The following is an 11,883-nucleotide window of genomic DNA, read 5'->3' as shown; positions in this document are numbered from 1 at the left end:
GATAGGACCACTGCCCCTTTCCAGCCCATGCCTCGCTGTGCTGAGACCCCAGGACATTATCCTGGGCTGCCAGGAAGGGGCTGTAACCCTTAACCCCACTTCCAGAGGTGGAGTTTGAAAAATGGAGACAAGACCATCTCTGTCAAGAGCCGAGGATCAGCCTAAGCTCCACCTGCTGTCCCCCGGGTGATGGCACCTCTTTGGGGGGCAACAGGTTGGGGTCAACTCCAGCCCTTCCAGGAACTGAGCCCAACCATCCGTGGCAGGCGGTGGAAAGAGGAAGGACAGGGCAAAACAGTGCCCCAGAGTGGCCAGTGTCCAAGCAGCTCCAGGGTCTCCCAGGTGCCCTAGCCCTGCCCCAGCCCTGCCCCAGCTCTGCCCCAGCCCTGCCCCAGCCCTGCCCGAGTCCCAGCCTCACAGTCACTGGCAAGTCCTCTCCAGTTCTTTTGTATGTTGAGGGATCCTAGAGAACCTCACAGATAGACCCCCACCGCCACCCCAGGTCAGACTAGGTCAACTTAAGTCTCCAGAAAGCTGGGGATGGGTGCACACAGGGTTTGTGTTGTGTGCATGTGCAGGTAGGCTAGACCCCCAGGAATGACCCCAGCCTAACCTGCTCACAACCTTCTACAGTCAGCATGCCCCACCCTAACCTCCCCACCCTGACAGCAGCTCCTGTGGGAGCTTACCATGAGCAACCTGAGCCAGGAACTGGGGACAGTTAGGACACCTCTCCGGGTCCCCATGTTCCACAACACATGTTGGGCAACCAAGGACTTCCAGTCTATACTGGTCCCTGAGTCCAACCTCCTCTCCCTTCTCCCACTCTGTCCTTCTACCTCCTCTTGCCCCTCTCCTGTCCCTCTTCCTCCCCTTCCTCCGCCCCCCTTCACACCTTCTTCCCTTTCTCTGTCCCCTCCTCCTCCATTCATTCCCCTCTGTCTCCTCTTCTCTCTACCTTCATCCTTGGTGCCTGAAGTCAGCCTTACAGGCAAGGCGGGATCCAGCCCAATACCTTCCCACTGTTGCACACTCAAGCCTTTCTGAGACATTACCTAAGTGCTTCCTTACCTAATCCCCCAGTCATCTCCCACACCAGCCAGCCCCGCTGGGAGGAGAGCCAGATGCCGGCCTCAGCCCGGTCTCAGCTCAGGGAGTTGCCTGGTTGATCGCTGGCTGGCCCCTAGCACCTGCGTATCCTAGGCTTGTGTCTCCACCTATGAAAGACCCCGGGGTCATACCCTTGAAGAATCTGTCTCATGGGACCCACCCCTTCTCTGTGTTCACTTGCCAGCACTTGTGATTGGATACCGTGTCCTCTAAGAACTGCTGAGGAATCGCTTCTCCAACCAGGAGTGGGGAGTACCTATCAGGATCCAGGGCGTCTTGGTTCACTTGAGGAAGTAACTCAATGGGAGAGATCTCTCTTCCTGCCTCAGGGGTCAGTGGGAGCCCATCCACTGAGAAGCTCAGATGGGGGTAGATCCAGACTGTCACCATAGTGAATGACTATGCAAGGGAAAGACTGTGCAGGGGCTAGGAGGTGAGCTACAGTCAGCACTGTGTCCCTACTATACCCTTATGCACACAAACATGCATGTAGACACATATACACGCAGACACAACGAACCACACATACATCTGCACACATATATTCACAAAGGGACAAACCTCTGGATGTGGCCAAGTAGAGCCACAAGATACAGAGATGTGTGGACATGGACATAGGAGATGGCTCCCATGTGGACATACATAAACACAAACAGACACATATCCATGGACACAGCCCCTCTGAACATGTATAGACACTTCTGGGACCACAGACTTTGACATACACACATAGGCATACTCGCATGGTCAAGTTCATAAACCCTGAAAGAACAGCTCGATGCCCAGGGGACCTCATGCCAAAAGGAAATGGCCTATATTGCTGGCAGCCATGATCCCAGGAGAATGACCAGGACCCTTTGGTGGGGAGGGCACAGTCTGTATGCCCAGGTGGAAACACATCAGTTCTTCTCAGTGGCTGATCCTGCCTGTCCAGCAACTTCACATGCACTCGGCCAGAGCTCATAGTACTTACCCAACAGAATGGCCCCATGAAGCCTCTCAAAGCCCCAGGGAGGAACCATGTCAGTCACAGGGTTCTGAACTCTGAAGGGGAACAGAGCTGCCTGGTGGGGGGGGGCAGTCTGTGATCAGAGGCTCAGTCAAAGTCCAGCATGAGCATGGTTCTCATCTTCCTAGAGGCGGTGCTATGGATATGGACACCCATAGCTAGTCCAAAGTCCTCGATGGGCAACCCGTGCTCTGCAGCTTATGGCTGCAAGCGCTGGAGCAGGGTGGGGAGGAGAACATAGAACAGAACACATTCCTGTGCTAGAGGAGCCACTAGGAATCCAAGCAAGGGAGGTCACAGTGGCTGGGGAGACAGGCAGGAAAGGGCTGAGAGCCAGGTGGCTACTTTGAGAGCACCCCAGACATAGGCCAGGAGGTCCCCTGCCACAGAACAGACAGAAAAGGCTGTAGGAACCAAGCCAGAGGAGGTATGGGAGCCAAAGCTGAGGGCTTTGACAGGAGGTCGCTTCTTAGGCCAAAGGTTTAGAGAAGGCTTCTTTAGAGTGCTCCATCTCTCACCTAGCCTTGACAGTAGAGGCAGAGAGAAACCAGGGGTCTGGGGGAGCCACACAGACTAGGGCTAGCAGTCCTTCAGAGGTTAGCAAGTCTCTTCACCCTAGGTCAGAAAGGACCCTCCGTGTCCTCCCATTCTCCCTAGATATTTTCCTCCCCCTCCTTCTTCTCTCCCTCCTCCTCTCATGTTCTCCTCTTCCCCATCACCAGATCCTCCTTTCTGCCCCCATCCAGGTCTTGCCCACACCCTCATCCTCCCTGTCTTCCCAGGTTCCCCAGAGCCTCAGTGAAAGCGGCAGACTTGGGTTGTCTATAATTTAAAATACATTTATTTAGTGTTTCCATTTGTTTCTGGTTTTGTTACACAAAGCTGTTAAATAAATACATTCTCTGCAGTCACTCAGGTTCACACCTACTCGCCACACAGTTGAGGTAGAGAAATCACAGGCTGTACAGGACTCCACACAAAGACAGTTCCCTTGTGAGTCCACTGCCGCGCCGGCATAACCTGGGTGGCCGGCGGGAGCAGGGCAGCTGCTCACTCTGCTGCCCATAGAAGAGAAGAAGATCAAAGAGGCTCTGGCCTGCGGGAGTTGCTTCATCCAGAAAGACATTCTAGTATATATTTATACAGAAACAAACCAGCCGGCAGACGTTTTCATTCTGCCTTGTTTTAAAAAACACTTTTCTGAATATTGAGGACAGAGAGCTAAATGTGGTAATTCGGTAAAAATATTCTTCCCCTGGTCTGGTAGGCTCCTTTCCCCAGAACTGACAGAGATGAAGCTCCCGTCTGTGGTGGTCGTGTGACTGGGTACAGACATCTGAGATGTAGGGGGTACACTCCTGCCCACCAGCCTCTGTATACTGCCACCCACTCGCATCTTGGGAACCTGGCATTCATTAGTGGGCTACAGGAACCACAGGAGAATAAACTTTGCTATTTACACATCCAATAGGGACCAGAGTCCCTCATCCACATAAATAGGTTTCCTTTAAGACACAGTCCCACCACCACCCCAAGTCTGGGTCTTCTGGACCCCTGGTGCTCCAAGGCACACACAGCCAGTCCTTTCCTCAGTAGTGCCTGCCGCCATCTCTGCCACCTGCCCACACTCGAACCCGCACAGCCATGGGTTCCCACAAACCTAAGGCTGGGCTTTCCGGGAGCCAGAGAGTCCCCATACCGCAGAGGGACACAGGCCAACTGGATGCTGACCCATGCCAGCTCGGAATACACACACACTCACACACTCACACAACTCCTGCGCGCACACTCAACACCAGCTCAGTGTAGTCACCTTTCCCCTGCAGAGACATCAGCAAGACCTGATGACAGTAAGTGTGTCTGTCCCTCCATACCACACCTCCCTCCCTTGGGGACACAGAGCAAGAATGGCTTCCTGAGATGGACAATCAAAAAGCTGACCCTGCCCTGTCTCCGTGTCCATGGCTCCAGGACCCCCAGATCCTCCATCTATATCCAGCAACCCGATCTCTGCACCTGCAGGGCACAGAGCAGGGACCACCAAGGGTCTCTGACCCCGGGAAAGGTAGGATCGGGGATTGGGCTTCCAGAAGCCTTGCGGGCCATGGCTAAGCTCTATTGCTTCATTTCTTTCCAAACATGACCTTGATTTAGTGGTTTCAAACTAGAGCAAGCAGAGGATGGGGGAGTATGAAGGGAGGGAAGGCAAAGCCTCCCAGACTGGCTTGACTGGGCCTGGGGCAGCTCAGAGGGAAAAGCCACAGATGAGGAGGTAAGGGGACAGGGAAAATAATAATTACTATATTAGTTAAATAATAATAATTTAAAAAGTCACTGATACTCCACGGAAGTGCTCAGGGTCAGAGGGCCAGAGGCCGCGCCCTGGGGATGGAGTGGCTGCCCTCTCTTAGTGGTTTGGCTCTCTGAAGACAGTGCTGGCATCAGGCTGCTGGGCCAGAAGGGCAGCCATGCGATTATGAAGGTGCACCTGCCCTCCACGCCTCAGAGGAAGCCAAGAGGCACGGAGGGCCAGTCAACACGCCGGTCCCTGACAAGGGCTATACTGATGTGTCAGGGACAGAGGCAACTGAGAAAGCATTACTGCAACGCTCTCGGGTCAGGGGGGCAAGCTCAGGCCCAAGGCATAAGCGAAAGGGTTGAGGAGGCCAGACAGGGGCCAGCCCCGCCCTCCGGGCCCAGAGACAGCCAAGTGGCTGTCTGTATACCAGGGCCCAAGTGTGCTAGGGGCACCTCTCCTTCCTTGTAGACCTTTTGTGTTGTTTGTAACCCTGTGCCCCACACAGCAGGATAGGCTGGGCCTGCAGGGCTCACTCCACGCAGGTTAAGACCATCTGCACCATGTGCAAAGCCTACACTCCCTGCAGAGAGGCCGGCAGGGCCCTGGAGTCAGCTCCTGCAGGTGTAGAATTCTTCTGGTGCTGTGTGCAAAGCCCACACCACTTGCGGTGGAGCTGCAGGGCCTCGGGTCAGCCCTTGCAGGTGTAGACCTCCTCTCTCTGTGTACACTGCCTGCACTCCACGTAGCAGCACCAGCGGACCTGGCATTGGCAGGGCCTTGTCACCACACGGCTCTGTGTGTTGTGGCCTCGGCCACAACAAATACTCTCACAGTTCTTCTCCCGGTGACATCTGCGGCCTGCCGTGCCAGGAGAAAAGCGGCCAGCCAGGCAGAAGCTGGGAGAGTCGTCCAGGTGTACAAGCTCTGGTGTTCGGGGCAGTGGGTCACCACCTCCTGACCCAGAGGCCCGGCCCCGCGGTGGGGAGATGGCACCTGCCTCGCCGGTGGCTTCATTGGTAGTGCTGCCCACCTTGAGTGAGGTCTCATATTTGTGTTTTAGGTGCTTGCCCACCTCGTGGAAGGGTGCTAGCTGCCGCCAGCAGGTCCGCACGGTGCAGGAGCCAGACACGCCATGGCATTTGCAAGTGGTTTCCACTCCAGCCTTTATCACCTGCAAGGGGAAGGAAGGGGGATGGGAACATGAGGGGCATGCCAGGACGACCCAGAAGCAACAGAGAGGCTAGAACCTCAACCCTGGTGGCCCACTCTGTAACACTCACACAGACTTAGACCAGAGCCTGGCCAGCAGGGGGCAGCACTGTCCAGCACTCAAAAGTCCAGCAACTAGGATCATAGGCTGATAGGCTGGCTCCTTCCCCTCCAAGTCAAGACTGCCAGGGGACAGAGGTCCTAAGGCCAGCAGCGCGTTGATGTCCAGGCTGCACCTCTGCACTTCTATGAGTACAGCCTGGTCCACGCCCCCTTGGAGGCACTCCCTGCTTACCCTTATAACTGTCCCTGCTCAGTCAACTATCACAGCCTGGCTAGTCTCCTACTTCTGATTTCAGCACGCTGCTCATCGGATGGATGAAGACAAAGATCCCCTCGGGGCTATCTAGGCTGACCAGACCTCCCCTGAGTGAGGAGCTCCAGTAGACTTAACTCAAGCCCTACCCACTTAAGTGTCAGCCTGCGATGGGCATGGGTGCAGGTGCAGAGAGGGGTAGAAAAGTATGCTTTCGATAAGGGTAACTTCTTAAGAAAACGATGCATCTTCCAGGAGAAGGGGCTGCACCGCTCACCCCATGGTCACAGGTTAGAGCAGGCATGGCTGAGAACCAAAACTCCAGGTCTGGTAAACTGCTGGGGAACCCTGGCTAGGCCTTTCCTTCTCAGAATTTAGGGCTCCGCCTGAGGAATCTCCTGCCTGGCCTCTCATACTCAGGGTCTCTCCAAATATTGATTCAAATCTTAGAGAGTTGCGGGACAGAAGAATGTGGTGGGGGGGGACCCCTCTCCCCAGGTGGGCCCTGAGCCACAGCTGAGTTCTCAAGCTGTCCCCCAGGAGCGTCCACTGGAGAGGGATTAAGAAGTGTAGCTACCTCCTCACTCTCCTGCCAGGCAACCGGAGAGTCCCACTTAACCACGCTTTCCTGAGAAACCAGGACAGATTTAATTAAAGCACAGCTGCCTGGGAGAGGCGAGCTGATGGGGCACGTTCACACATTCTGACTTTTCATTAATAGCTCAAAGGGGTAAGGTGGAGGGAGGGTCCAGCCGGAAAGAAAAGCACGGCCTGGCCTTGGAGATTGAATCTGCCCTCCCAGGCTTCCCTCCCCACTTAGCCTAGGCCTGGGAAGGCACAGCTTGGAAAGGAGGCAGACCAATCCTTTAATAAGTGGGGGATTCAGAACTCCGATTACTCAATAACAAGGAGCGCGGGGCAAGACTGGCTCTAATTACCTTGCTGTCCTCCCCAGACTGGAGATGCAGAGCCAGGCGAGTTGGGGGGTGGGGGGGGGAAGAGACGGGGAGGGACAGGCCCCCAGCTCCTGAGGGAGGTGTGGACCCTGCTTTCCCAAGCCCAGGCTAGAGTTTGGAATTTGGGTCATTCAGAGATGAGGTTGAGGGTGCGAGGGGCTCTATCTTGTTCCCTTTCAGCAAACAGGTAACCAGGAACAGCAGCACCGGGAGTGGCATCTAAGACAGTCAAGAAGCCAGCTGCCTCCAGAGCGTGGGGCACCTCCTGCCTGCAGCCCACGGCTCCCCACAGGCCTACTGGAGAGCTAAGAAATCCCTTTTTTTCCTCTTGTTTTTAAAGTTGGGTCTCTGCCTTCCAGAACAGAGCCTTGGCCATAGATAACAGTGGGCTTGGGTAAATGGGTCCTGTACCCTCAGTCCTCCCTTGGAACCTCCCGTCTGCTATACTGTGGCTGCTCTCTATTCTGTGGTAACTCTGCCAGTCACTCTGGCAGCTGGGATACAAGCTGCCAGCCTCTGGGCCAGACTGTCCAGAGACTGTCCCCAGGTCCTTGACTTGCCAGTCACAAAGAACAAAGAAGGCTCTTTCCAGGACAGCCACAAGGTACCTCCTTGACTAGGGACCTCATCTGTCCCCTATCTAAGCAGGGTTCCAGGACCCTAGCTGGTACTATGTGGCCTCCCAGCCCACAACGCATACTGTCCTCCACCCATTCCCCCTAACTCCAGCCTCCCTGCACCCAGCCTGTCTCACCCGCCCTAGACAGATCCCAGACACAGCAATCCCCTCATTGGCCCTGTGCCCCACCCAGCTTGCCTTCACACCCACGAGGTTGTTGTGGAAGTCCACTCGGGCTCGCAAATCCTTGCTAGAGCGCCGGCCCAGGAACTCCTTGACAAACTTGCTGCTATACTTGAGGTTGTCCCCGCAGCCGCCCCACTGCCAGGCCTCGCGGTTTTCCAGGTCGGGTGCCTCGTCACAAGTGCAGCGCTCCATGCGGCCTGCGCTGCAGGCCTTAGCCAGTGCATGCGTCAGGCCCGCGGAAGAGATGGCGTAGAGGAAAGCGGTCTCCTTGAAGCCTGGGGACAGCAGTAGGGTTAGTGAGGCCCAGTGTCACCTTGTGGGCTGGCTAGGTAGGGTTTGGGGGTCCTGTGCCTCTGAGGGCCTTCGGCAGGCATCTGGAGAGAGGTGCTGGGGTTACAGCAGTGTGTAATAGGCTGGGGAGTGGGTAAGGCTTCTGAGCTTACTGTGGTGCCTCTAGTGTAGTGGTCAGAGATCTCATTCAGGTCCCCAATGTCTTGGCCGGTCCCAACTTGTCTATCATCTGTCTCCATCTATCTATCTATCTATCTATCTATCTATCTATCTATCTATCTATCTATCTATCTATCATTTATCATCTATCATCTATCTATGTGTATATCATCTATCATCTGTGTATTTCCCATAATCTATCCATGTCTATCTTATCATCTGTCATCAATCATCTATCATCTATCTATGTGTATAGATTGGTAAGTACTCTACCACCAAGTTACACTCCTATTTCCTCGGGTCCCCAGTTTTTAAGGCTATGAAGAGATTTCTCACGAGCCCCTGTGCCCAGTGGAAGGGTCTGCCCTGGGCTCAAGGCTTTCGGTCAAAGCTGATGGTGTGCTGCCACCTGTGCACACATGACAGGGTGAGCCTGGCAGGAGGGGCGGAGGTGTCATGGCTCAGGGAGGCAAGCAGAGCTTACCTCGCTTGAGCAGGCTGGCTCGGTAGCGGCCCTCCAGGGTGCAGTTCCAGCGCTCGAAGCGGAACTGGTACTGGCACTCCAGGGCACTCATGCTTACGGCCTCCACCAGTGTCTCGGCCACGCCCGGGTCCCTGCGGCACATGCGGCGTTGCTTGCGCTCCAGCTTCAGCCTGTCGCAGGCCTTGTAGTGTGCTTGGGCCGCAGCCTCCGTCTCCAGGGTCAGAGGGAGGATAGTCAGGGGTTCACTGCCTGTTAGCCTGAGGACACAGAGGAGAGAGTGAGCCCCTGTCATAGGGTGGGAAGAACCGTCTGGGCTGAGGTGCCTGAGAGTCTCTCTGGGAACGGAGGAGCCAGCGTACTGAGCCACGTCAGAGAGGTTCAGACGCGGTAAGATGGGAGCATCCAGCCCTAGGGAGGCCAGAAAGAATCAGGCAGTGCATAACGACCTTCCCTGAACCTGCAGGCCCTCACATCTATCAGTACTGCCCTGTTCTCTACAGAATGCCTGGGGACTCCCATGTAACCCAAGGTCCTCATGGCTGCCCAGACATGGCCTCTAACAGGTATGGCATTATCCGGACAGTTCCAGTTGATAACAGCATTGATAAAGACCAGTCCCAAGTCACATCCTCAAGAGAGTATCAGTGTAGGACTACAGTGGGAAAAAAAAAAAAAAGTCCAGGGCCAGGACCCTAGGCTATGTCCACACTCTCCTCCTCCCTAGTTTGGGAACCCCCAATAACAGCCATGAGTGTCCCGGGCTCCCTTCTCCTCCCTGACCCCTTGAAGTCTAGCTTAGATATTCTCTCAGCCTCAGGGCCTTGGGCACACTGGCCCCAGCGAAGCAGGCTCCAAACCTTCCCCTGTAGCAGCCCCTCTGGGAAGTATGTGCAATCCTAGCTTTTGAGAGCGTTCTTCACCACAGTCCCACTGAGATGTCAGGATAGCATCTACTCTCCTGGATAAGGTCTACTCTAGGAGTTCAGAGAGTACTGACAGGGCCTGGGGGGGGGGAGTAGAGGGGGGGACAGATGGGAGGGGTGGGGCCTTAGAGAGAAGGAAGTTGCCAACTGAAAGCTCTAAAGGTTAGAGAGAGACCTGGGTTCAGAGGAAGCTACGAGGCAAGAAGGGCCAGGGCCCAGTCACAGAAGCCTGATTCACCAAAGGCTAGAAGTTGAGCTCCAAACTCTGGGGGGTCTTCCAAAGGAGCTGGGCCGAGCATCCCTCAGAGAACTTTATAATAAAACCAACTCTGCTCACATAGATAGCTCCAAGCTTCAGCCTCTCAGACACCAGAGGTCTCAGGTCAGCTCCCACCAAAGCAGGGTGAGAGGAAGGCTGGGGAGCCAGACCCAGCGAGGCCCAGCTCTATGAGAACCAAGGCAACTCAGACTGGAAAGCTCTGTCTTCAGGCAGGAATGGCATTATCATGCTCAAAACAGAACAGGAAGGTCTCAGCTGGCCATCCTTCTATCACTGGGATACTCTATCCAATACAATTCATGGTCAAGGCCCTTACGAGGGTCCAGGGACTAGGTATAAACATGCCACTGGGGTTTTGGACAAGTAGAGGGAACAATGGACAAGCTGCCAAAAGGAGGAGGAAGAGGAGGAGGGGAGGAGGAAGAAGAGGAAAATTAGGAGGAAGAGGAAGAGGAGGGGGACGGAGGGAAGGAGGGAGGGAGAGAGGGAGGGAGGGAAGGAAGGAAGGAAGGAAGGAAGGAAGNAAGGAAGGAAAGAAAGAAAGAAAGAAAGAAAGAAAGAAAGAAAGAAAGAAAGAAAGAAAGAAAGAAAGAAAGAAAGAAAGAAGGAAGGAGAAAAAAAGGTAGACAGGAGATAGCATGTAGCTTCCCCTGATGCCTGGACAGCCTGGACATGTCCAGACAGCATCAGTTCATGCTCTGCCTGAGGGAACTGAAGACAAGGTGCCCCTGAATTCTTGAGCAAACATGTCTCACCATGTAAACAGGGACTTGAGGAGGCTAAGGTCCCTGCCTGGGCCAGCCTGTCCCTCCACTGCCTTGCTGGGGCTGATTTGTCACGGAACTCTTTCTTTTTACTCTGGGTGGGCTCAGTGCAGATATCTGGGAAGGAGTGACATCGGAACAGCATGCAGGGCCACAGGGTCAGGGCCACAGGATCAGGGCCACAGGATCAGGGCTGGGATTTGGGAGTTTGGAGCACTTGATTCGGGAGGGCTTGGAAGGAGGTAGGGACCATAAGGGGAAGGTTCTGGGAGACTAGCATCAAATGCAAAAATAGCCACAAAGGTGCTGGAAGAGAAGATGGAGGGGCACAAGACTACACCAGGAGGAAGCGTTTCCTTCCTTGTGAAGGTGTTAGGCATGCATGAATCCGAGTACCTAAACGGACTAAAAACCTTTGGGGTGTTACGGAGAGCAGAGATAAAAGGGCAACAGACAACCTGGGATGTTGTCTGCAACTTACTTTTCAGAACAAAACCAACTCTATGAGTGTGGTGTGTGTGTGTGTGTGTGTGTGTGTGTGTGTGTGTGTGCATATAAACGACTGTGGAGATGTATATCTTCTTATAAATGAACAACCACAGGAAGTAGACAGAAGTAGCACTCATAGCAGGTGGAGTAAAGGCGACTGCATATGCTGTGCTTCAAGCGTGAGGTACCCTCCCCTCGGCTCCTGCTTTAGGCATGACGTCTCCAGCTAGTGGCACTATGTGGGGGGCCTTCAGAAGCTTCAGGAAGTGTGGTGTGGCTAGTAGACGTAGGCTATGGGGGTGGCCTTAGATGGTTGTGCTCAGCCCTTGGTTCTTGTCACAGTCTTGGCTCCCAGGCCCAGAGTGATGTCAACAGCCCCTGCCACACCACCTCACCCCCAGCATGGACGGAAACCCTCCGAAGCAATGAGCCTGGACACGTCCTCCTCTCAGCTGTCTCTGGCGGGTATTTAGGTCACTGGGATGTAAAAGTCACTAACACAGTAAATGATAGTATCCCCAAAAGTTAGAAAGATTTTGAACATTGAAGACCTGGGGTGTTTTAGAAAACACTGCATTAATTTACTCTAACGTCAAAACCAGACAACACATGCACACATGAAAACATCATGGATTGTACCCCTTAGTACGCTCAGGGTGTGTGTGTATGTGTATGTATATGTGTATCAGTTTAAAAAATAGAGAAAATAACTGGGTGGTATGCTCAGGGTACACACACACACACAAACACACACACACACACACACACACACACACACACACACACACA

General features: G+C 54.3%; 1 protein-coding gene across 1 annotated transcript in view; it reads right to left on the bottom strand.

The window, feature by feature from the left end:
- Nucleotides 1-2,935: 2,935 nt before the first annotated feature.
- Nucleotides 2,936-11,883, bottom strand: part of Wnt9a (Wnt family member 9A) — a 27,008-nt gene continuing 18,060 nt past the window's right edge. The window contains exons 2-4 of the mRNA XM_021211766.1: nucleotides 8,639-8,895; nucleotides 7,717-7,979; nucleotides 2,936-5,589 (exon numbers count right to left, since the gene is read on the bottom strand). Of these exons, the coding sequence (XP_021067425.1) occupies nucleotides 5,107-5,589; nucleotides 7,717-7,979; nucleotides 8,639-8,895 (1,003 nt within the window). The 3' untranslated portion in view covers nucleotides 2,936-5,106. The remainder of the gene's footprint in view (nucleotides 5,590-7,716; nucleotides 7,980-8,638; nucleotides 8,896-11,883) is intronic.

Source organism: Mus pahari, chromosome 14, assembly GCF_900095145.1.
Source record: "Mus pahari chromosome 14, PAHARI_EIJ_v1.1, whole genome shotgun sequence".
NCBI classification, from domain to species: Eukaryota; Metazoa; Chordata; class Mammalia; order Rodentia; family Muridae; genus Mus; species Mus pahari.
Note: the sequence above shows the minus strand (reverse complement) of the source record. Positions and strands in the feature narration are given on the sequence as shown.